This window comes from Symphalangus syndactylus, chromosome 5 (assembly GCF_028878055.3).
Source record: "Symphalangus syndactylus isolate Jambi chromosome 5, NHGRI_mSymSyn1-v2.1_pri, whole genome shotgun sequence".
NCBI classification, from domain to species: Eukaryota; Metazoa; Chordata; class Mammalia; order Primates; family Hylobatidae; genus Symphalangus; species Symphalangus syndactylus.
Genome location: NC_072427.2, coordinates 53731650 through 53757391, shown reverse-complemented (window position 1 = coordinate 53757391; position 25742 = coordinate 53731650). Strand labels below are relative to the sequence as shown.

The 25742-nt window shown below is 44.3% G+C and overlaps 1 protein-coding gene and 1 long non-coding RNA gene across 8 annotated transcripts in view; one reads left to right on the top strand and one right to left on the bottom strand.

The window, feature by feature from the left end:
• Positions 1 to 25742, top strand: part of HERC2 (HECT and RLD domain containing E3 ubiquitin protein ligase 2) — a 223973-nt gene that overhangs the window by 178109 nt on the left and 20122 nt on the right. For all 7 annotated transcript variants that reach the window (XM_055278481.2, XM_063640239.1, XM_055278480.2 and 4 more), the window contains 12 exons: positions 2203 to 2356; positions 10301 to 10408; positions 11869 to 12000; positions 12421 to 12579; positions 12665 to 12783; positions 13677 to 13802; positions 14240 to 14395; positions 14794 to 14909; positions 15010 to 15208; positions 21275 to 21489; positions 24123 to 24300; positions 24892 to 25053. In XM_055278481.2, coding sequence (XP_055134456.2) covers positions 2203 to 2356; positions 10301 to 10408; positions 11869 to 12000; positions 12421 to 12579; positions 12665 to 12783; positions 13677 to 13802; positions 14240 to 14395; positions 14794 to 14909; positions 15010 to 15208; positions 21275 to 21489; positions 24123 to 24300; positions 24892 to 25053 — 1824 coding nt within the window. The remainder of the gene's footprint in view (positions 1 to 2202; positions 2357 to 10300; positions 10409 to 11868; positions 12001 to 12420; positions 12580 to 12664; positions 12784 to 13676; positions 13803 to 14239; positions 14396 to 14793; positions 14910 to 15009; positions 15209 to 21274; positions 21490 to 24122; positions 24301 to 24891; positions 25054 to 25742) is intronic.
• Positions 963 to 2916, bottom strand: LOC134736791 (uncharacterized). Its single transcript, XR_010121072.1, has 2 exons — positions 2798 to 2916; positions 963 to 2719 (listed from the first exon to the last, which is right to left on the bottom strand). It is a non-coding gene; the product is annotated as an uncharacterized lncRNA (long non-coding RNA).

Below are 25742 nucleotides of genomic sequence, written 5' to 3'. Positions count from 1 at the left end.
AATGGAAGAATTAATGTCCTTTGTAGGGACATGGATGAAGCTGGAAACCATCATTCTCAGCAAACTAGCGCAAGGACAAAAAACCAAACACCGCATGTTCTCACTCGTAGGTTGGAATTGAACAATGAGAACACTTGGACACAGGAAGGGGAACATCACGCACGGGCCTGTTGTGGGGTGGGGGAGGGGGGAGGGATAGCATTAGGAGATATACCTAATGTAAATGATGAGTTAATGGGTGCAGCATGCCAACATGGCCCATGTATACATATGTAACAAACCTGCACGTAGTGCACATGTACCCTAGAACTTGAAGTATAATAAATATATATATATATAAAATAATAATGCTGAACATTCGCCATGCACATCCCTGCATTCTCAGTACAGAGGGTAGGGGTTATCTTTATATATGGATGAGGAAACTGAGGCTGAGAGCTTATTACTGGCTTGAGGACACTCACTTTGCTGGTAGGTGGAAGAGGTGGATTGGAACCCTGAGTGTCTGAGCCCCAGCTCCGTCGTGACCCCTCTGCAGATGATGCGCTTGTCAGCAGCAACCTTCTGAAGGCCAGAGCCCCTGATCGACTCTGCACATGTGCGCTTGATGATGCCAACATCTGCTTTCAGTAACTCAGCCAGGTTTCAGGAGAGACAGGAATAAGGATACAGCCGTTTTCAAACTGCCCTTGCCAGGTTGGCAAGATGGCTATTTCTGTGTCCTGCCCTGACCTGATACTTGGGACTCAAAAAGAGAGACAAATTTAGATTTAAAATCGTGCCTATATGACAATGATATTAGTTTATTAATATATAATAATATATTTACTAAGCAAAGCTATTTCTTACCTAAATATGAGGAATAATAGAAAAAAAATCTATTTCTAAAAAGTTTAGAATGGGCATTAGAAGAGTTTTATTTTTTCTGGATTAAAAATGTTGGGGTTAATAGATTATTGCTATTATGACGTATTCTCTCATTTATTTTTAAAAATAACAGAGTTTATAATCACCACTCTTAGCCTTAATCGTAAAAGATGTGAATCATCAATAATTTTTAAAATAGAATAAGAACACTGTGGATTGTTGAGAATGTGGTATGGGTCTGACCCCTAGTGTACTGGGTCAGGAGGGGCAGCTGTGTTGGGATCGGTGGCCCCTCCTGTCACAGACTCTCCCTGACTCTGTCTGGCCTGGGCGGCTTGATGGTTCCTGATTCCCGCCCCTCCCACTGCGCACCGTTGCCTTCTAGGATTGTGGTCGTTTTCACAACTGGGTGCTCCTTCTCTTGATATTTTTGTTTCTGAGGCCAACTTCCCTCACTAGGAAGTAATCTTGTCTTGGTATAAAATGAAGCTATTGTCACCACGGTGTTTCATTTTATCAGCTGGCACATATTAAGTGTTGCGTGTGTTGGGAGCCTTCCAACTACTTCTTCTACTTTTTCTTTTTTGGAGACAGAGTCTCTCTCTGTCGCTCAGGCTGGAGCGCAGTAGCATGATCTCAGCTCACTGCAACCTTCACCTCCTGAGTTCAGGCGATTCTCCTGCCTCAGCCTCCTGGGTAGGTGGGACTACAGGCACGGGCCACCATCCCCAGCTAATTGTTTGTATTTTTAGTAGAGATGGGGTTTCACCATATTGGCCAGGCTGGTCTTGAACTCCTGACCTCCAGTGATCTGCCTGCCTCGGCTTCCCAAAGTGCTTGTATTACAGGTGTGAGCCACTGTGCTCCATCCAATGACTTCCTCTGCCTCCCAGGTTCAAGCGATTCTCCTGCCTCAGCCTCCTGAGTAGCTAGGATTACAGGCATGCACCACCACGCCCGACTAATTTTTTATTTTTAGTAGAGATGTTTCTCCATGTTGGTCAGGCTGATCTTGAACTCCTCACCTCAGGTGATCTGCCTGCCTCGGCCTCCCAAAGTGCTGGGATTACAGGCGTGAGCCACTGTGCCTGGCCCCAACGACTTTTTAATACAGATCGTCTCTAAGCTTCACAGCACCTTACAGGCTCTGTGCTGTCTCTGTTTTATGTGCAAGGAAGCCAAGCCCTGATTTGAACTCAATTTCTCAAACTCCAAGCCCTCCACTCTGCCACACTGTCCTCTTGGAGCTCCGGAGCAGGACGGACAGAGGTGGCATGCAGGTGACCAGGTGTGGGGCTGTTGGCCTCCTCATTCTTGTCCTTGCGTCCTCCCCAGGTGGCAGATATGCTGTTGGAGCTCTGCGTCACCGAGTTGGAGGATGTGGCCACAGACTCGCAGAGCGGCCGTCTCTCTTCTCAGCCTGTGGTGGTGGAGAGTAGCCACCCTTACACTGACGACACCTCCACCAGTGGCACAGTGAAGATACCAGGTACGGGGGCCAGCCCCAGGGAGGAGCGGCAGCCTTTCCCGCCTTCAGAACGGTGTGATTCTGTAATTGCTTCAGTAGAAACAACCATCTCCGTTTTATAAAAAGAGGTTACAAAATTGCTTTAGAATCACTTTTCTCCCCTTTTCTAACAAACTTCTTTTGCACAATAAATCAAGATACAGAAAGTCTTGCAAAATAAATGTTTAGCTTCACGATAATCAGGCAGATGCCCTAGTCATCACGACCCAGGTCTAGACATAACCTGTGGCAGATTCTGGAAGCCCTCGGTGTGTCCCCTGATGTTCCTCTGAATGATGCTCTCCTGATGTTGATCCATCACTGACTTGCATTTCTGGACAGCTTCTGTTAACCATGTGTATATCCTTTTGTTTTTAACAACTCAACAAAAATTATTAAGAAGAGAATTGTTGAGGCCCCGACCTTTGATCTGGCAGGCTTCACTGCAGCCTGGATCTGCTGACGACACGGCATGCTGCTGTTCAGTGTGTTCCTCAGGCCCATCCTTCTGCAAGGTGCTGCCCGATTCAGAGGCCCATAAGTTCCGCCCCTTTCGCCAGCTCCTTAGTGGTGTGACTCAGCCTCAGCAGGCACCTCCTGCCTGCTTGTCTTTCCTTTGTGACATCAGTAGCCCCTGAGGCTTATTAGCACCCGAGGCTATTGCCCCACAAGTGGCTACAAATGGTGCTATTCTAGTGGAATCATTTCTTGCTTATTAGCTGGAATACTTTCTTATAAAGAGACATTTCCCTTCATCTTATAGTTAGTTGCCCAAGGTGCTGTTTGCCTGAGAAAGACAAAAGCTTGACTCTTCCTTCTGTTTACCAGAGAATGAATTGGTTTCCTGTCATTTCTTGAAGGTGACCTGTTTTTTTTTTAATATTATTATGAACTCATGGATTGAAACATAGTGATTGTTTTACTCTATTGTGGTTATCTTTGTTGAAGCTGAGATTATCCTGTTTCTAGACAGTGGTGGCCTCTTCAGTGTAGCTCCTGAAGTGACTCCGGTGGTCTTTGGTAGCGTCCAGGCAGTCTACACAAGGTGTCCTCGGTTTTTTGTAGGTTGCCACTCTTCACCTGGGGTCTGCCCTGGATTCTTTTGAGTTCATACTGATACTTAAAATTTTTTTCCTTTTATTTATTTTTTATATTTTATGTATGTATTTATTTGTTTAGAGACAGGATCTTGCTCTCACCCAGGCTGGAGTGCAGTAGTGCAGTAGTGCAATTATAGCTCACTGTAGCCTCAAATTCCTGGGCTCAAGTGATCCTCCTACCTCAGCCTCCTGAGCAGCTAGGAGTACAGGCAGATGCCACCTCGCCTGGCTAATATGCTGTTTCCTTCTACTCAAATTCAAAAGTACAAGGTCTGTACTTCTGTTACATCTGCCTCTCTTTTCTTCCATATCAAATCCTGGTTCCAAGATAGTGTTTGATAAAATAATCTCATGATTTTTCATTTGCTTTACGTAACCACATTGCATATACGACAGACTTAGGATATAATTTCAATACTGTCAACATCAGTATAATTACTGAAATTCTTAAAAATCTTAGAATATACCCTAATTTTCTCAAATTTATTAATTACTGCATCTACAAGAGCATAATAGCTGTTACATATTATACTTTGTCTTTGAGTCTTAGTTTTACTGACTGGGCCTTCTGGGGTCTGAAGTACACTCTAGTGAATTCCTCATTAGCCCCTGAGATCAGACTTGTCCATGAGATTTTTTGTCCTTCGAATTTTAATATCTGGAAAAACTACCTTTCAAGCCTTGGATCATGTCTTTTTCCTCTGTGAAAGTGTGATAATGATAACATCTTTTTCCCTTAGAAGTCATGTGTGTTTTTTCAGTAATTTTACTAGAATAAACGTTCATGTGGCCATTCTCGGTGATGTTCTTGGTTAGAAGCTGTGTGTGTTTTTTCGGTAATTTCATTAGAACGTACGTCCGTGTGGCCATTGTCGGTGATGTTCTTGGTTAGGAGCTTTGTGTGTTTTTTGGTAATTTCACTAGAATGTGGGTTCATGCAGCTGTTCTCAGTGACGTTCTTGGTTAGAAGCTACGTGTGTTTTTTCGGTAATCTTACTAGAATATACGTTCGTGTGGCCGTTCTCGGTGATGTTCTTGGTTAGAGGCCACGTGTTTCTTCGGTAATTTTACTAGAATGTACGTTCGTGTGGCCATACTCGGTGATGTTCTCAGCAGCTGTGTGTGTTTTTTCAGTGATTTCACTAGAATGTGCGTTCGTGTGGCCGTTCTCGGTGATGTTCTTGGTTAGAAGTCACGTGTTTTTTCAGTGATTTTACTAGAATGTACGTTCGTGCGGCCATTCTCGGTGGCATTCTCAGTTAGAAGTCACGTGTGTTCTTTCAGTGATTTTACTAGAATGTCAGTTTGTGTGGCCGTTCTCGGTTAGAAGTCATGTGTTTTTTCGGTAATTTTACTAGAATGAACGTTTGTGTGGCCATTCTCGGTGATGTTCTCAGTTAGGAGCCGTGTGTGGTTTTCGGTAACTTTACTAGAGTGTGTGTTCGTGTAGCTATTCTCTGTGATGTTCTCGGTTAGGAGCCATGTGTTTTTCGGTAATTTTACTAGAATGTGCATTCGTGTGGCCGTTCTCGGTTAGAAGTTGCGTATATTTTTTCGATAATTTTACTAGAATGTGCGTTCATGTGGCCGTTCTCGGTGATGTTCTCAGAAGTCACGTGTATTTTTTCAGTAATTTTACTAGAATGTACATTCATGCGACCGTTCTCAGTGATGTTCTCGGTTAGGAGTCATGTGTGTTTTTTTGGTAATTTTACTAGAATGTATGTTTGTGCGGCTGTTCTTGGTTAGAAGTCATGTGTTTTTTCGGCAATTTTACTAGAACGTACGTTTGTGCGGCTGTTTTCGGTTAGAAGTTGCGTGTGTTTTTTTGGTAATTTTACTAGAATGTACGTTTGTGCGGCCGTTCTCGGTTAGAAGTTGCGCGTGTTTTTTTGGTGATTTTACTAGAATATACATTTGTGTGGCCATTCTCGGTGATGCTCTCGGTTAGAAGTCGCATGTGTTTTTTCGGTAATTTTACTAGAATGTACATTCGTGCGGCCGTTCTCGGTGATGTTCTCGGTTAGGAGTCATGTGTTTTTTCGGTAATTTTACTAGAATGTATGTTTGTGCATCCGTTCTCAGTTAACAGTCACGTGTGTTTTTTTGGTAATTTTACTAGAATGTATGTTCGGGCGGCCATTCTCGGTGATGTTCTCGGTTAGGAGTCATGCGTGTTTTTTTGGTAATTTTACTAGAATGTATGTTGGTGTGGCCGTTCTCGGTGATATTCTTGGTTAGGAGCCACGTGTGTTTTTCGATAATTTTACTAGAATATGTGTTCACGTGGGCGTTCTCGGTGATGTTTTTGGTTAGGAGCCACGTGTATTTTTTCGGTAATTTTACTAGAATATGCGTTCGTGTGGCCGTTCTCAGTGATGTTTTCGGTTAGGACCTGCGTGTGTTTTTTGGTAATTTTTCTAGAATGTGCATTTGTGTGGCCATTCTCGGTGATGTTCTCAGTTAGAAGTTGCGTGTGTTTTTTCTGTAATTTTACTAGAATGTATGTTCGTGTGGCTGTTCTTGGTGATGTTCTCAGTTAGAAGTCACGTGTAATTTTACTCGAATGTGCGTTTGTGTGACCGTTCTCGGTGATGTTCTCGGTTAGAAGTCGCATGTGTTTTTTCGGTAATTTTACTAGAATGTACATTTGTACGGCCATTCTCAGTGATGTTCTTGGTTAGGAGTCACGTGTTTTTTTGGTAATTTTACTAGAATGTGCATTTGTGCGGCCATTCTTGGTGATGTTCTCGGTTAGGAGCTGCATATGTTTTTTTGGTAATTTTACTAGGACGTACATTTGTGTGGCTGTTCTCGGTTAGGAAGCGCATGTGTTTTTTTGGTAATTTTACTAGAATGTATGTTGGTGTGGCCATTCTCGGTTAGGAGTCGTGTGTTTTTTTCAGTAATTTTACTAGAATATACGTTTGTGTGGCCATTCTCGGTGATGTTCTTGGTTAGAAGCCATGTGTGTTTCTTCAGTAGTTTTATTAGAACATATGTTCGTGTGGCCGTTCTCGGTGATGTTCTCAGTGATGTTCTCGGTTAGAAGTCGTGTGTATTTTTTTGGTAGTTTTACTAGAATGTACGTTCGTGTGGCTGTTCTCGGTGATGCTCTCGGATAGGAGCCACTTGTGTTTTCTCAGTGGTTTTACTAGAACATACTTTTGTGTGGCCGTTCTCGGTGATATTCTTGGTTAGGAGCCATGTGTGTTTTCTCAGTGGTTTTACTAGAATGTGTGTTCATGTGGCTGTTCTCGGTGATGTTCTCGGTTAGAAGTCGTGTGTTTTTTCGGTAGTTTTACTAGAATGTACGTTTGTGCGGCCATTCTCGGTGATGCTCTCAGAAGCTGCGCGTTTCTTCAGTAGTTTTAGTAGAACGTGCGTTAGTGTGGCCGTTCTCGGTGATCTTCTCGGGCAGGAGCCGCATGTGTTTTTTCAGTAATTTTACTAGAATGTACGTTCATGTGGCCGTTCTCAGTGATGTTCTCGGTTACAAGCTGTGTGTGTTTTTTCGGTGATTTTACTAGAATGTGCGTTCATGCGGCTGTTCTCGGTAATGCTCTCGGTTAGCAGCTGCGTGTGTTTTTCCAGTAGTTTTACTAGAATGTACATTCGTGCAGCCATTCTCAGTGATGTTCTCGGGTAGGAGCCGCGTGTGTTTTTTCAGTAATTTTACTAGAATGTACGTTCTTGCAGTCATTCTTGGTGATGTTTTCAGGTAGGAGCCGCGTGTGTTGTTTTGGTGATTTTATTAGAATGTACGTTCATGTGGCCGTTCTCGGTGATGTTCTTGGTTAGCCATGTGTGTTTTTTCGGTGATTTTACTAGAATGCGCGTTCTTGCGGCTGTTCTCGGTGATGTTCTCGGTTAGAAGCCGTGTGTGTTTTTTCGGTAATTTTACTAGAATGTACGTTCCTGCGGCCGTTCTCGGTGATGTTCTCGGGTAGGAGTCGTGTGTGTTGTTTTGGTAATTTTACTAGAATGTACGTTCCTGCGGCCGTTCTCGGTGATGTTCTCGGGTAGGAGTCGCGTGTGTTGTTTCAGCAATATTACTAGAATGTACGTTCCTGCGGCCGTTCTCGGTGATGTTCTCGGGTAGGAGTCGCGTGTGTTGTTTCGGTAATTTTACTAGAATGTACATTCCTGCAGCCGTTCTCGGTGATGTTCTCGGGTAGGAGTCGCGTGTGTTTTTTCGGTGATTTTACTAGAATGTGCGTTTGTGTTACCGTTCTTGGTGATGTTCTTGGTTAGCAGCCACATGTGTTTTTTCGGTGATTTTACTAGAATGTACATTCGTGTGGCCATTCTTGGTGATTTTCTCGGTTAGAAGCTGCGTGTGTTGTTTTGGTGATTTTACTAGAATGTACAATCGTGTGGCCGTTCTCGGTGATGTTCTCAGAAGCTGCGTGTATTGTTTCAGTGATTTTACTAGAATGTGCGTTCATGTGGCCGTTCTTGGTGATGTTCTCAGTTAGGAGCCATGTGTGTTGTTTCTGTGCTTTCACTAGAATGTACGTTTGTGCAGCCGTTCTTGGCGATGTTCTCGGTTAGGAGCCGCGTTTTTTCAGTGATTTTACTAGAATGTGCATTCTTGCGGCCGTTCTCGGTGATGTTCTCGGATAAGGGGTGCTCCTTTAATCTGTCGTCCCAAGTCTGTTTTGCAGGACGTTCTCTTGAATTGCAGTGTGTAGTGTTTGTTGTGTAGCCTTGCTTAGCAGTCTTTTCTAGGGACACTTGGTGGCTCTCCATGCATTGGATACTTCATGCCTTTTAGAGTTAATGTTGGTTACTTTCTCTTTCAAGTACTCTTTACCTCTGCTTTTTTAAAAATTTCCTCCTTTTTTCCTATTTGTCTTAAGGTAGCATCTGCTGTGTTTATTTGATTTTACACTGCGTTTTAGTCTCCATTGGAATGTAGTTTTGTTTTCATTGTAATTCTGTCTTCAGCTTTAAAATTTTTTTGTTTTTCTAAGTCTGATTTATGTGGTTCTTTCATGTCTTGTATCATTTTTCTAATTTCACTCAATTTGTTTTGAAATGTTCAGGATTGATGTGTTTCATGGGCATTTCTTTCTGGCCTGCTTTTACTGCCTGTAGGGATGTTATTTTGTTCCTTATTCTCACTTTTTTTTCTGGAGACAGAGTCTTGCTCTGTCATCCAGGCTGCATTGCAGTGGTGTGATTCTGACTTACTGCAGCCTCAACCTCCCAGGCTCAAGCCATCCTTCCCCATCAGCCTCCTGAGAAGCTAGGACTACAGGCTTGTGCTGCCACGCTTGGCTAACTTTTTTGTGTGTGTGTGCGTAGAGATGAGTCTTTCTATGTTGCCCAGTCTTGTCTCAAACTCCTGGGCTCAAGCGTTCCTCCTAGCTGGGCCTCCCAAAGTGTTGCGAATTACAGGTGTGAGCCACCGTACCCAGCCTATTCCCTTTTTATAACAATAGCTTTTTATTGTATTTGGTCTTATACTTTTATCTTGCTCACTTTTTTGTGAAATCCTTTTTCTTGAACTTTTAGAATGAGGTGAGATTCAGAAAAGCTTTGTCACTTTGTCGCCCAGGTTGGAGTACAGTGGCAGGATCTTGGCTCACTACAGCCCCAACCTCTGGGCTCAAGCGATCCCCCTTCCTTAGCCTCCTGAGTAACTGGGACTATAGGCTGTACCCAGCTAATTTTTAAAATTTTATATAGAGAAAGGATTTCACCATGTTGTCCAGGCCTGTCTTTAACTCCTGAGCTCAAGCAAGCTGCCTGCCTCGGCCTCCCAAAGTGCTAGGATTACAGGCGTATACCACTACATCTGGCCCAGAAAAGCATTTTTCAACTTTAAGCTATTACTTTATGATAGAAATTTAAAGAACAAAGGGTATTTCTAGTCAGCCTTTGCCTAGACAGAAATCTTGTGACCCTTTTTCTCTTCTGTTTCTCTCTCGCTTTATATCCAGTCCACTGGTAAATCTTGTTTTCTCTGCTTTTAAAATATATTCCAAATTCAACCATTTCTCCCTAACTCTAGACATTCTGGGCTAGAGCACCGTGGGGTCTCACCTGGTTTATCATCCCATCAAGCACATCCTAGCTGTCCCCCTGTATTCCTGCTTCCACTCCCCACCTCCTGTGGCCCCCGCTCCATAGAATCAGCCCCCAACAGAGCATCCAGAGATAGTATCTTAAAACCAGTCCAAGCCTGTCAACCCTGTAACTGTAAGAGAGGACCTGAGTCCCTGCCCCACGTCCCTCCTTCTTCCCTCCTTCCTCCCCTGCCTCTTTCCCAGCCCCTCAGTGCCATCCTCTGCTAGACCTTAAAGATCTTCCAGCCTGAAGGAAAACTCTTCTGCCTCTGCTCGCATACCTCTCACACCAGATGTGCGGGTTCTCCACACCAAGCGGTTCTCCAGTTCTGTGGACACGCCAGAAGTTGAGGTGCTCCTCACCTCAAATGCCCCTCACTTCCCAGATGACCCACAACTGCTGTCTGACTTGGCTGCACACTGGGCATTCCCACAGCCCCTGGTCAGTGTGATGTTCGCTGTAAAGCTTGATCAGGGGAGTGGGGTTGCAGTAGGAAAGTCTGCCCGGGGGTGACTGCACAAAACAAGTTGGCCAAGTGGAAGTGTTTTCTGGCCTTCCAGTCCACAGACATAATCTTCAGTGGGGATGAGCTGGGGCAAGGGGTGGTCTGTCTGAGATGCTTGTCTTTGAGGCCAGTTCTTTCTGACTTTCTGCTATTCATTAGCTGTTAAACATGGTTTTAGTTTCACTGTTTCTACTTTGGATGCTAATCTGGAGTGGTTGCTATGTTTTGTGCTCACCTGTCCTCCAGGTGCAGAAGGACTCAGGGTGGAATTTGACCGGCAGTGCTCCACAGAGAGGCGCCACGACCCTCTCACAATCATGGACGGCGTCAACAGGATTGTCTCCGTGCGGTCAGGTAAGGACAGAAGGTTGAGCCAGGATTGTCTCCGTGCGGTCAGGTAAGGACAGGAGGTTGAGCAGGGCATGATCTGCCCACCTGTGTCTCCGTAGACACAACCCTTCACATTTGTAGGACAGAATGCTGCTACCATATTCTCATGGAAGTCTTAAGGAAGGGACAATATGCTATTCAGCTGTGAAACACAGTAGGTTTGCTTGCCTCTTAGCTATACTTTTAAATACAGTAATTATCTGTGATGTGTGCACCACATCCCTGTCGGATGGGCCCTGCCTCACCAGACAGTTGCAGAAGGTGTTGGAAATGTGTGGGGTGCCAGGGCTCATGTGAGGTCATGGTTGGCATACTACAGAGTTTCTTCAAGGGGTATGTTTCTTACTGGCTGCAGTGAGGGCATGGCCATGTGTGGAGTGACTTCTCTATGTAGGTGGAGGCAGCCACGTGTCTGGCTTGTCTCTGCTTCTGAGCTCCATGAGGCCAGCGGGGGCAGATGAGGATGCCTGTGGGGGCTTGTGAAATGCCCTTTTACCGAGTATTTTAGAATTGGCAGTGCAGGGGTGTGTGTATGCACCTTTTAAGACCTCTTTATCCTTCATCTCGAGTGTTTCCTGTAAAGGGCCAGGTAATGCAGCCTCTGTCACAACAACATGCAGACTGGATGCCAGAGAATGGGCATGGCTGTGTCCCAGGAAAACTTTATTCACACAGCATTACTTAGTTAAGTAAAGCTTTGCATGAAGTGGTATGGTCCCAGTGGGCATGGGTTTTTCTGCTGCTTGACAGATGTCTGCCAGTGTAGTTTTCAGTAGTGTTGTTGGATGTGAGTTTTTCTGCGTCCAGCAGAAAGCCCTTATGGGCCATCCCTGAGCTGCTGCCAGATGTTTCTTCTGAAGCAGAAATCTGGCGGGGTTCTCTTGACCTTCTGAGATGCTGTAGTACACCGCCACTCCTGTCCACAGCAGCCAGGCCCTCTGCTCCCTCGAGGGCGGCCTCCTCTGGGCCGTGCTGAACCACACAGATGGGCCTTTTGTTGGGACAGCTGGGGTTCTTCCTTCTGCTGCCTGGTCACCTGGTTGTATCAGAGCTTTCCCGGAAATGTCCCCATGGCCCCTGGCCTGGTGTGTGCTGGAGACCCGGAGGCCACTCACTATATCCTGGCTAGTGGGGTCATTTCCCCACTGCGTGGTGGCTTCTGCCAGGGCAGTGCCTGCCTGCCTGCCCTCAGTTTCCTGGTTACCTGGTACAGGGGCTGAATGCATGTTTGCCGAAGAATGGTATGTATTAAAATGTGAATCCCAAGAGTGATGTGTCACTGTGAACTTCAGCTTGGGAGAGCTTGGATTGGAGGAACTTGCTCTTCACACATGACGGAAATCATTCTGCTTTGCATCTAAGGAGGTTTGTGTCGATTGGGTGATGGAGTGAAGCTAACCCCGGGGTGCGCTTTCCTCCCCCAGGTCGAGAGTGGTCCGACTGGTCCAGTGAGCTGCGCATCCCAGGGGATGAGTTAAAGTGGAAGTTCATCAGCGATGGGTCTGTGAATGGCTGGGGCTGGCGCTTCACTGTCTATCCCATCATGCCAGCTGCTGGTAAGGGAGGGGCTTATGGCGACCAAGGTTACATGACTGGCTGTGAATTGTTTCTGAAGCAACATGGACACGTGCACATTTCCACGTAGTGTCTGACGGCCTGCCTTCTGCTGTGTTGGAGTGAGTGCTCTCACAGGCCACGCTGAGGCGTGGAACAGAACACAGAGAACTGTCCCAGCTCACACTCCTCCTCACCTGGTGTGGAAGGAATTGTTGCTGGTGCAGTTCTTAGGCTTTTGGTTTACAGTGGGAGTGTGAGTGTGAAGAGCAAAGCTCACCGACTGACAGTGGCATGCATGGGCACACCAGCTGTTGCCTTCTGGTGGGTGGGACTGGGTGGAGCCACCCTTGTTTGTTGGCTTCTTTGGGGGTGGTCCCTAGCTTGTGAAACCTGGGGATGTTTACAGTGCTCATTCACAGGCCCTAAAGAACTCCTCTCTGACCGCTGCGTCCTCTCCTGTCCATCCATGGACTTGGTGACGTGTCTGTTAGACTTCCGACTCAACCTTGCCTCTAACAGAAGCATCGTCCCTCGCCTTGCGGCCTCGCTGGCGGCTTGTGCACAGCTGAGTGCCCTAGGTAAATGGCACCATTACAGTTACTTCTGTCTTCCTACTTGGAAGAAACCGTCAGACTTCTGATACTTTCTCTCTGCTCATTTCAGCCGCCAGTCACAGAATGTGGGCCCTTCAGAGATTGAGGAAGCTGCTTACAACTGAATTTGGGCAATCAATTAACATTAATAGGCTGCTTGGAGAAAATGATGGGGAAACAAGAGCTTTGGTATGGAGCATTCTAGTACAATTTCTAGATTTGTGACCCTTGGGGAATAAAATGTTGCTTTAGTAGTCTAAACCTCTAAATCGAGAGGAGTTGGGGAGTTTCACATAAGAATAAGGAGGCCTTGGCCCGGTCGCGGTGGCTCACGCCTGTAATCCTAGCGCTTTGGGAGGCCGAGGTGGGTGGATCATGAGGTCAGGAGATCGAGACCATCCTGGCTAACACAGTGAAACCCTGACTCTACTAAAAATACAAAAAATTAGATGGGCATGGCGGTGGGCACCTGTAGTCCCAGCTACTCGGGAGGCTGAGGCAGGAGAATCGCTTAAACCAGGAGGTAGAGGTTGGAGTGAGCTGAGATCGCGCCACTGCACTCCAGCCTGGTGACAGAGTGAGACTCCATTTCAAAAAAAAAAAAAGAATAAGGAGGCCTTTGTCACATCCAGACTTTTCGTATGTTGCAATGTATACTGAGTTCAAGTTGGACTCTGATTTTGTGAAAATCTGTTTCGACAGCTGTGAACATAGGATTGTGTTGATTGGACTTTACAATGAGGCTAACTGATGGCCTCCCTTTTATTTTGCTGACTAAAGTAGTCCCTTTTGATCCTACACATGTGAGGAGACAGGCAGCATTTGTGGGCCAGAGAGGGACTGTTTCTCTGGAAGCAGATGTACTGAAATCAGGACCAAACATTCTGAGATGAGTCTTCAAACTCTTCTTTTTTACTTTAGTATTTATGTTCTTTTAGCTTTTTTCCTGCTTGAGAATTTTGATAAGCGTTTTTTTTTTTAAGAAGAAATAGTACCAACATAATAAAACATTTGACCATAGAAACAAATGGTCAACCTCCCATGTACCCTGGATTCCCACGATAGAATACTGTTCTGTTTAGAGTTTTACAGGTAGTGCTCTTGCTGCTTTGGTGAAAGGTCTTCCAGAAGCTTTGCAAAGGCAGTTTGAATATGAAGATCCTATTGTGAGGGGTGGCAAACAGCTGCTCCACAGCCCATTCTTTAAGGTAATGTTTGACTTATTTTTTAAAGTGACAATAGAGCTATTTGACTGAAAGAGCCACTGAGAGCTGTCATGTGCAACGTGTGTTGTTTTAGGCCTCTGAGGGCAGCTGTAGGTATTGCTGAAGTCAAATATGAAAAAGATTCTCAAGAAATGATCATGTAATCTAAACCCTTAAACCATAAGCCTGTAACTGTTAGCATGCCTTGAGATGCACGGGTGTTCTTGTCACTTGATGCAGGCAACAAGTGTTGTAGCAGTTGTATGGCACGTGGCTAGGAACTGTCAGAGATCGCCACATCACTGATGGTGGCTGTATCCTTTCTGTGCCCCATGGCCATCATCCTGGAATAGGAGGTCCTGCAGAAGGAGCCACAGAAACCTTGGCCTGTTCACTGCATTTCTGAGTGTCCCTGTGTTTGTCATTTTTGGTGCCTGCAGGTACTGGTAGCTCTTGCTTGTGACCTGGAGCTGGACACTCTGCCTTGCTGTGCCGAGACACACAAGTGGGCCTGGTTCCGGAGGTACTGCGTGGCCTCCCGTGTTGCTGTGGCCCTGGACAAAAGAACACCGTTGCCCCGTCTGTTTCTTGATGAGGTATCACATGATATTTTGGAATCACTTTTGGGATGCAAAAACATTCTTTATTTAGCTATAGCGTAACAAGATGCCAATATTATGAGACACAGAAAAGTTCTGCTTGCCAAGGAATATCAAAGAAAATAACACATAGGTGAAAATGAGTGAACTGACACTGTGAATTTCAGTTAAAGTTTATTTTTAGTGAACTACAGATAGAATGATACTGTCTAGACATTTTTAATATGTTAGACTTGATGCAGTCATTATCGGTTTTGCCCATGAACCATAACATTGCAGTGTTGCTCTTGCCTCATATTTTCAGGCAGGGATTCCTTCTGTATTTCCTTAGTATTTATTATCTATTTTATTTGAGATGAGTGTTTGATTTGTAATGTCATAATAATTTTGTTTAGGTGGCTAAGAAAATTCGTGAATTAATGGCAGACAGCGAAAACATGGATGTTCTGCATGAGAGCCATGACATTTTTAAAAGAGAGCAAGATGAACAACTTGTGCAGTGGATGAACAGGTTATTATATTTGAAACAAGCAGTAATGTCGATCGTGAGCGTGAGAGGCTGTGTGCATTGTTCTTTCCTGTGGCAAATGCTCACTTGATGTGTGTTGTAGGCGACCAGATGACTGGACTCTCTCCGCTGGTGGCAGTGGAACAATTTATGGATGGGGACATAATCATAGGGGCCAGCTCGGGGGCATTGAAGGTGCAAAAGTCAAAGTTCCCACTCCCTGTGAAGCCCTCGCAACTCTCAGACCTGTGCAGCTAATCGGAGGGGAACAGACCCTCTTTGCTGTGACGGCTGATGGGAAGGTAAGAGTGCTTTTTCTGTGTCACAGGGTCATTGAGCCTGAGGCAATTGTGGCTAAAGGTGCTGTGTGGTTCTTAGCACCTGGAAGGATCTGTACTAAAACGTTTCTTAGGATTAACAGTACAGTGGTATGCAGGAAGCAGCTAGAGTTCTAAGATATTTTTGTATAATCTTTAAATGAAAAAAAAAATGTTTAAGACAGAGTTTTGCTCTTGTTGCCCAGGCTGGAGTGCAATGGTGTGGTCTCGGCTCACTGCAGCCTCCACCTCCTGGGTTCAGGTGATTCTCCTGCCTCAGCCTCCTGAGTAGCTGGGATTACAGGCACCCGCCACCACGCCTGGCTAACTTTTGTATTTTTAGTAGAGACAGGTTTTCACCATGTTGGCCAAGTTGGTCTCGAACTCCTGACCTCAGGTGATCCGCCCACCTCGGCCTTCCAAAGTTCTGGGATTACAGGCGTGAGCCACCACGCCCGGCAAAATTTTTTTTTTTTGAAAATACGTCATGTATACAAAAGTATTACAATTTTTGTTTGCGTATCACTCATTAGATGTATTTCTTGTTTGCTATTGTAAATACTATCTTTTAAAAAGTGTATTGCTGCTGGCCTGGTGCGGTGGCTCACGCCTGTAATGCCAGCAATTTGGGAGCCCAAGGCAGGTGGATCACCTGATGTCAGGAGTTCGAGACCAGCCTGGCCAACATAGGAAAACCCTGTCTCTACAAAAAATACAAAATGAAGCCAGGCTCAGTGACACGTGCCTGTAATCCCAGCTACTTGGGCGGCTGAGGCAGGAGAATCACTCGAACCTGGGAGGTGGAGGTTGCAGTAAGCCGAAATCACACCACTGCACTCCAGCCTGGGCAACAGAGTGAGATTCCATGCCCCCCCCCCCCAAAAAAAAAAAAAAAAAGATTGCAACTGGTATGTAGAAATATTGGATGTTTATATATTGACCTTATGTTTGGGACCTACTTGACTCTCTCCAGTCTAGTGTATCTGAAGATTTCTTGTATCTTCTTTATAGAGTGCCGTAGTCTCTAAATTAATTCTGTTCCTTTCTGTCTAGCGTAACTCTTTTATTTTTCCCGTTTGTGTGGGAGAATGGGAGCTCATGGTGCGGGCTGGGGTTGTGGTGTGATTCTGGGTAGGAGTGGGCAGAGGCTCCTGCCTTGATCCAGACTGGAGCAGGCGCAGATGGAGCGTTCCCAGGCGTCCAGTGGGGTTTGAGTAGAAGCCCTTGATCAGATTAGGCATATTTCCTTCTGTTTCTAGTCATCAGTGGACACTTATTTTTGTTCAACACTCTTTCTATGTGTTTTGAAATGTTCTTTCATAGGTGTTTTCTTTCTTTTTTTTTTTTTTTTTTTTCTTGAGACAGAGTCTCACTCTGTTGCCCAGGCTGGAGTGCAGTGGCGCAGTCTCGGCTCACTACAACCTCTGCCTCCCAGGTTCAAGAGATTCTCCTACCTCAGCCTCCCGAGTAGCTGGGAGAACAGGCGCCTGCCACCACGCCCGGCTAATTTTTTTTTTTTTTTTTTTAGTAGAGATGGGGTTTCACCATATTGGCCAGGCTGGTCTTGAACTCCTGACCTTGTGATCCACCCACCTCGGCCTCCCAAAGTGCTGGGATTACAGGCATGAGCCACCATGCCCGGCCGATGTTTTCTAATGGATTGGTATAGTCAGTTGGATTAATTGGTTTTCTCATATTAAACAAACTTGCATTCTTTGGATAAATCCAGTTTGGTCAGGATATGTATCTGGCTTGTGTTTGTGATTCTTTTGTTTAGATTTTTGGGAGCTCCTGTTCATGAGTGAGATACTCTCATGTAATGTTCTGTGTCACACACGTTTATCATTTCATAGTTCTCTGGGTCAGGACTCTGGATGCAGCATACCTCCACCCTCCAGCTCAGAATCTCAGCAGGCTGCAGTCATCTTGAGGCTGTCCCAGCAAGGATTCAGTCCCTCATGGACCTTTGGGCTGAGGCCTCAGTCCCTATGAGCTGTTGGCAGAGCTTCCCCTCACTCAGCCCTTTGCCACATGTCCATAGAGCATCTCACAGCGTGGCAGCTGACTGTCAGCGAGAGCAAGGGAGGCGCAGGAGGGAGCACCGGCAAGAGAGAGTGGAGCAAGACAGAGCCACCGTCCTGTGTAACTGAATCAGAGAAGTGACCACGCTCCATCATTTTTGCCCTATTCTGCTCATCAGAAGTAGGTCATTAAGTCCAGCCCACACTCAGGGAGAGGGAGCTATAGGCATACTTGGAGATATGCAGGCTTGGTTCTAAACCAACACAATAAAGCAAGTCTCTTCACAAAGCAAGTCACACAAATTTCTTGGTTTCCCAGTGGATATAAAAGTATGTGTATACTATGGTCTATTAAGTCACATCTTCAGGCTCCACTTCTAATTCTAGTTCTCTTGCTGTTTCCACCACATCTGAGGTCACTTCTTCCACTCATGTTGAACCCCTCAAGGTCATCCATGAGGGTTGGAATCCACTTCTTCCAAATCCCTGTTAATGTTGATATTTTCATCTCCTCCCATGAATCACAAATGTTCTTAATGGCATTTATAATGGTGATGGCTTTCCAGAAGGTTTTCAATTTAGCTTGTCCACATCCATTAGAGAAATCTCTGTCTATGGCAGCTATAGTCTTATGAAATATTTTTTTTTTTTTTTGAGACGGAGTCTCGCTCTGTCGCCCAGGCCCAGGCTGGAGTGCAGTGGCGCAGTCTCGGCTCACTGCAAGCTCCGCCTCCCGGGTTCACGCCATTCTCCTGCCTCAGCCTCTCCGAGTAGCTGGGACTACAGGCGCCCGCCACCACGCCCGGCTAATTTTTTGTATTTTTTAGTAGAGACGGGGTTTCACCGTGGTCTCGATCTCCTGACCTCGTGATCCGCCTGCCTCGGCCTCCCAAAGTGCTGGGATTACAAGCATGAGCCACCGCGCCCGGCCTGAAATATATTTCTTAAATAAGAAGATTTGAAAGTCGAAATTACTCCTTGATCCATGTGGCTGCAGAAAAGATGATGTGTTAGCAGGCATGAAAACAACTTTAATCTCTTTGTACATGTTCATCAGAGCTCTTGGGTGACCAGGTACATTGTCAATGAGCAGTAATATTTTGAAAGAAATCTTTTTTTCTGAGCAGTAGGCCTCAGTAGTGGGCTTCAAATATTCAGGGAACCATTCTGTAAACAAATGTGCTGACTTACAGGTTTTGTTCTATTTCTGGAGCACAGTCAGAATGGAGTTAGCATAATTCTTAAGGGCCCTAAGATTTTCAGAATGGTCAATGAGCATTGACTTCAACGAGTTCAACTAATATAGTCACCAGCTGCATTAGCCCCTAACAAAAGATTTGAAGCTTTGAAGGCAAACACTGACTTTTCTCTAGCTATGAAAGTCCTAGATGGCGTCTTCTTCCGATAGACCGTTGTTCCATCTACGTTGAAAGCCTGGTGTTTAGTGTAGCCACCTTCATCACTGATCTTGGCTAGATCTTCTGGGTAACTTGCTGCAGCTTCTACATCAGCACTTGCTACTTTACCTTGCACTTTTATGTTATGAAGACGGTGTCTTTCCTTAAACCTCAGGAACCAATCTCTGCTACCTTCAGACTTTCCTTCTGTAGCTGTCTCACCTCTCTTAGCCTTCATGGAATTGAAGAGAGTTAGCAAGCTCTGGATTAGGCTTTGGCTTAAGGGAATGTTGTATCCGTTTTGATCTTCTGTCTATGCCAGTCAAACATTGTCTATATCAGCAATAAGACTGTTTTGCATTCTTATCATTTGTGTGTTTACTAGAGTTGCACTTAATTGTGCTTCAAGAACTTTTTCTTGGGTAACTGGTGCAAGAGGCCTAGCTTTCAGCCTGTCTTGGCTTTCAACATGCCTTCCTCACTAATCTTAATCATTTCTAGCTTTTGACTTAAGTGAGAAATATGCAACTCTTCCTTTCACTTGAACTCTTAGAGGCTACTGCAGGGTTTTTAAGTGGCCTGATTTCAATAAGTTGTGTCTCAGGGACACAATAGGGAGGTCTGGGGAGAGGGAGAGAGATGGGAGAACAGCTGGTTGGTGGAGCAGTCAGAACATACACAACATTTATCATTTAAGTTCACCATCTTCTATGGGTGTGGTTTGTGGTGCCTCAAAACAAGTACAACAGTAACATCAAACATTACTGATCACAGATCATCATAACAGATAAAATAATAATGAAAAAGTTTAAAATATTGCAAGGATTATCAAAACGTGACAGAGAGACAGTAAGTCAGCACATGCTGGTGGGAAAATGGCGCGGATAGACTTGATCAGTGTAGGGTTGCCACAGACCTTCGGTTTATAAAAAAACAGTATCTGCGAGGTATAGTAAAGCGAGGCACAGTCAAATGGGGTGTGCCTGTATACAGGAGCACGCGTATTTGGAAGCAGGGGTCATTGTGAACCGTGTCAGAGGCAGACTGCTAGCACAGATGTCGAAGTGGTCTAGCCTCATAAAAAGGTTTGAAATATAGCCCCTCTTTGTCAATTCTCAGGAGAATTCTATTTCTTTTCGTTGTTTCTCTGGTTATTTTGACATATGCTCTTAAAAACCTAAATTGTATTTTCCCCTCCTCCCAGTCAGTGACCCCTTGTTACCCAGTGTTTGGGTTCTAACCTATTCCTCTCTGCCATAGACATGATGGTTGTTGTTTTGGTTGTTTTATATGGACCGTGATTTTTTTTTGGACTTAGCCAAATGTTGCACATCTTTGCTTACTATCATTTCTTCCCATCATTTGTTACGTCTCAGATCTTATAAAATCATTTCCTTCTCCTTTATCATTTTCAATTTACTTTAGTGAAATTCTTTTGTTGATTAATTCTGATTGTTTGTTTCAAAATATCTTTATTTTGTCCTTTTTCTAGGGTAGGGGTTGGTAAGCACTTTCTGTAAAGGGGATAACAGTATTTTCAACTTTGGGCCATATGGTCTCGGTTGCAACTACAAAAGCAACCATGGACATATAAATGAGTGGGTGTGGCTATGTTCCCATAAAACTTCATTTACTGAAACAAATGATGGGCCTGATTTGGTCCATGGGCCATAATTTGCCAACTCCTCTTGTAGTTATGAATTCTCAGGGACAAGCCTCTGTCTCCCTGTCAGTGCGGAGGCTGAGAAGGGCAGCTTTCTGTGTTGTTCTTATTTCTTATTCACAGGCACTGAGGGGCAACCCTTTGGAGCCCCACTTTCTACAGGAAGTCCTTGGAGGCGCGCTGTATTACCCTGTGCACCCCAGAGCCTCACACCCTCCCCACCAGAAGCTGGCTTTGGGGGTGGGACTCGTTTATCCACCTGAGTTTGGGTTTCACTTCATGCGTTGGCCTTTGTGGCTTCCTTACTATTATGTCAGTGCAGCAGCACGTGTGAAAGATGTCTAAAACAGCATGGAACAGCATTTAGGTTTTTATCAGGAGGGATGTTTGCCTTCATTTGGAAAACGGCAGTCTGATTGCGTGTGTGTGTGTGTGTGTGTGTGTGTGTTTTTAAATTAATCATTTTTTAAAAATTAATCATAGATGTTTTGTGTCCTAAAACATTCCCACTTAGATAAAAAAAAAAAAAAAGGACTTTTTTTTCCCGTGTGGTTTATATGCTGCCCTGCTGAAATATTAAAATGTATTTGTGTTCTTTTATGGCTATGTTTTTGTGGCTGTTACTGTCAGAGATTTGCATATAGTAGATAATTAAATTGTTTTTTGCTTTTCTTGGTGTTAATTGTAGTTGGTATTCTACACAAAAATGGAAGAGCTTCCAGGGAGAAGACCTTGTTTTCACAATATGTTTTCTGAATTTGGAATTTCTAATAATCATGTTTTTATTTCATTTCTAGAACTTTGATAGAGCATGTATAAAACCATAAACTTATATTCCAGAGATTTTTAACTTTAAATTTTATTTCTATGTGGTAAAAATGTCTAAAGCATGGATTAGATTTATGAATTACTAAATTTAGGGGATGTTGAGATTAAAATCTGATGTTGCTATTGCTTTTTCTTTTATTAGCTGTATGCCACTGGGTATGGTGCAGGTGGCAGACTAGGCATTGGAGGGACAGAGTCGGTGTCTACCCCAACATTACTTGAATCCATTCAGCATGTGTTTATTAAGAAAGTAGCTGTGAACTCGGGTGGAAAGCACTGCCTTGCCCTGTCTTCAGAAGGAGAAGTTTACTCTTGGGGTGAGGCAGAAGATGGGAAGTTGGGGCATGGCAACAGAAGGTATGATGTGAAAAAGTTATTTCAACATTCTGTTTGTCTTTTTGTTTGTTTTACTGCTGGTACAATCTATTGGCGCTTTGTTTTTCAAGGCAACATTTACAATAATCTGCTCAAACTAAATAACGTTAATGACTCATTTGGCAGAAATAGTTTTATGTTCCAATATGAAGGCTTACCCGTATGATTCCTCTGTTGAGAGGAAGAAAAAGTCAATTCTGAGTTTTTGATTTCAAGTACTAAGTAAGCGTTTTTTTGCCCTTCTCCCTTAAATCATCCACTGAATCACATTTGGCATTTTGTGTAACATGCGTGATACTAAAACTGCAAATACAGAGGAAATGGCAGGGGTGAGGAAGAAAGAACACACAGTTGACACGATTTTTTAAACAAATGAACCAAACTCACAAGTTTTAAAAAATTAATGAGAACTACCAGCCAGATTGGAGTAACAGGGGCCTTCTTATTCCTAGGAATAACTAAACCACCATATAAAATATATTGAACAGGTCTGGTGTGGTGGTTCATGCCTGTAATCCCAACACTTTGGGAAGCTGAGATGGGCAGATTGCTTGAACTCAGGAGTTCAAGACTAGCCTGGGCAACATGACGAAACCCCATTTCTACAAAAAATAGAAAAAAAATTAGCCAGATATGGTGGCACACACCTGTAGTCCCAGCTTCTCGGGAGGTGGAGGTTGCAGTGAGCCAAGATTGCACCACTGCACTCCAGCCTGGGGGACAGAGCGAGACTATGTTTCAAAAAAAAAAAAAGGAAAAAATAATTTGGCAAACTCCAACATCCATTTCTGATAAAAACTCTGAGTAGTCTAGGAGTGAGAGGTCTCTTCCTTTACCTGATAAAGGGCATCTCTGTTAACCTAGAGCTTAGACTGTAGTTAACGGCAACAGACCAAAAGCTTTCCCCCTGAGTTCAGGATTGAAGCAAGGATGTCTGCTGTCACCACTTCCCTTCAACATTGTGCAACAGGTTTAGTAAGTGCGGTACAGCAGTGCAAAGAAATCAAGGGCATCTAGATTGAAAAGAGAATTAAAACTGTCATTTTTGCAGGAAACATTGTTTATGCAGAGAACCTGGTGGTATTTACAAAAAGCTACTAGAACTGATAAGTGAGGCTAACAGTGTTGTGGGATAAATAAAATAAATAAAAGTTACTTGTATGTCTATACATATACATATACATAACCAGAAAGTGAAGTTTTAAAATACCACTTATGATACCCTCTCCCAGAATTGAAAAACTATGGGATAAATCTGACTCAAAAATGTGAATGACCCTATAGACAGAAGACTACAAAGTATTGCTGAGATAATTTTTAAAAAACCTAAAGTTGTGAAGGGGCATGCTGTGTTCATGGAGCAGAAGAGTCAGTATTGTTAATTTGCTGGTTATCCTCAAATCTATAGATGCAACAGCTTCCCAATCAAGATTTCTATAGAAATTGATAAGCGGAGCATAAAATGTATATGGAGATGCAAATGGCCTAGAATAGTCAAATCGACTTTGAAAATGAGGAAAAGGTCAGAAGACTTGCACTACCTGACTTAAGCCTCATTTATAGTTGCAGTAAACAACATGGTTTGGTGCTGGCAAAAAGAGAGAGACAGATAGATCAATGGAGCAGAATAGGGAATCCAGAAACTGGCTGGCAAATACTGACAAGACGAGTGTGGAAAAATGAAACTAGACTTCTCACAATTTCTAGTGCACAGTTTATACGAGTGCACAGCCAATTCATTGGAGGAAAGATACTCTTCAACAAGTGGTTTTGAATAATTGGATAGCCTATGGCAAGAAATGAACTTAGATTCATTCTTTACACTATATCCAAACATTAATTCAAAATGAACCATAGTCATGAATGTAAAATGCAAAACTAAAAAGTTCTGGAAGAAAACATGAGAAAATTTTTTGACTTTAGGTCAGAAAAGATTTTTAGATTGAACTCCAAAAGCATGATTCATGAAAGAAAAAATGTAACTTGGACTTTATAAAAATTATGAACTGTTCTTCAAAAGACACTATGAAGAGATTGAAACCACAAGCTGGGAAAGGATATTCACAATCATATAATCTGACTAAGGTCTGATAGCCAAAATATATAAAGAACTTCTTTCAAAACCTAATAAGAAAACAAAAAGTTTGTTATCAGTAGTAACTATATTATAGACTAGTGACATTCATATGTTAACACTCCTTAAATGAATTGTTAATTCATAGTGGGGGTGAGGTGCAAACTTTCCTTATAGGGCCAGATGGTAACTATTTTAGGAGTTGCATATGATTCTTTTTTTTTTTTCTTTTAAACCCGCTAAAATGTAAAACCTGTTCTCAGCTCATAGGCCTTTGAAAAATGGGCTGTGCTTCAAACTTGGCGCAGTATGTGTGGTCACTTTCCAGCCTCTGAGTCAGAGCTGGGGAAGCCCTGTCCTCTGGCCTTGTACAGGAAGGAGGTAGGAAGTGGTGACCTTTTGAGTTCAGGTCTGAATGATTCTCCTTGATTGATTTAACAATTAACTGATTAGGAAGGTGTAGATTGAGAGGTATTTAATACACTGAAAAATGTTTAAGAATAAAAATATATTTCCATTGTATTTGGTGACTTTTTTGCAGTCCGTGTGACCGCCCTCGTGTCATCGAGTCTCTGAGAGGAATTGAAGTGGTCGATGTTGCTGCTGGTGGAGCCCACAGCGCCTGTGTCACAGCAGCTGGGGACCTGTACACGTGGGGCAAAGGCCGCTACGGCCGGCTGGGGCACAGTGACAGCGAGGACCAGCTGAAGCCAAAGCTGGTGAGGAGGCGCCGTGTGCAGAGGCTGGAGGCTGCACGCTCCTCACTGCTGCTGTTGGATGGGGGCAGCTTGCCACCATCGTTATGATTTTAAAATTCCAAAGTATTTCCTGTTCTAGATTTTTTTGGTTTTAGAGTTGTTGGTCATAGCCCCATTTACAATTAGATGTTATTTCTGGTGGAAATAAAAACCATCTTGGTACATATTTCTTTCATGAGTCATTTAAACAGGATAGTATGTGAAATATCCTTTTCTTTGTAATGGTAAATATTGCTTGGGGTCTAAGAAAAATGCTTTGGCTTCTAGAAGGCCCACTGAATTTTTGGGTGCAAGAAGTGAATAAACAGCCTTCATGGTGATGTAGGATTGGCTCATCAAAGACGCTAATACCTCCTCCTGCGGTTTAGATGCATGTAGTTCAAGTAGATGAAGGTGCTTTCTCTTTTGTCTTATAGGATTTTAGAAATCACCTCTTTGTAAAGGCTTAAAACAGGTACCCCCATAAAAAAAGAGCGGCAGTGTTGTGAAGCCAATCCTGTGACAAGCCTTCTTATGTTGTGCTCGGCCAACCCAAGTCCCTTTTCTCTGAAGGTGGAGGCGCTGCAGGGCCACCGTGTGGTTGACATCGCCTGTGGCAGCGGAGACGCCCAGACCCTCTGCCTCACAGATGACGACACTGTCTGGTCCTGGGGGGACGGGGACTACGGCAAGCTCGGCCGGGGAGGCAGCGATGGCTGTAAAGTGCCGATGAAGGTATTTCCCATTCTTGCCATGCCCAGTGCTCTCCCAGCTCACTGCAGTCAGGAGTCCCCAGGGGCCCTCTGGGAAAACACAGCCTCAGAGCCACCATTACTGTCCCCACTGTGTGCTCCTTAGGAGCACTTTAACCTCCTCTTTACCTTCTTTCCAGTAAATATAATGGGTAATTTGGTTAGAAAGTGTGTGGAAGGCCTAGAGGGAGTAAGGTGTTTCGTGCGCTATGTGCGTTCTCTTGAGAAGTGGATGGGGTGATCCGGGCACCATGGAACCTCCTGGTTTCTAGCATGTAGGCCTGTCTCAGGGAAGGGTATCACATGGCTCACACTCTCTCAGTTTACAGTGGTGTGGAGTTGCCATGGCACGCACTTGGGGTGCCAGTGCTTGCTAAAGGGACTGCATCTGAGTTAGCCGGGGCCACCTCAGGTAGGTGAGGAGCAAGAGCAGGGCCTGCGCAGTGCCCAAGTCCTGCAGTCCTGGTGGGGTCGGCGGCTCTGCTCCACGCAAGCCTGGTGGCTCCAGGCAATTTCTTATCTTTGCCAGAATGTCTTTTGCTCTTGTGAATGGGTGGCTGGTACGTGGTTCAGATCCTGCACATGCTGCTCAGTGCATGCACACCACACTGCCGTGTAGCCCAGGTGCTCTGCTGGGTACGTGGAGCCTGGCGCTGTGAACGTGTCTCTGCC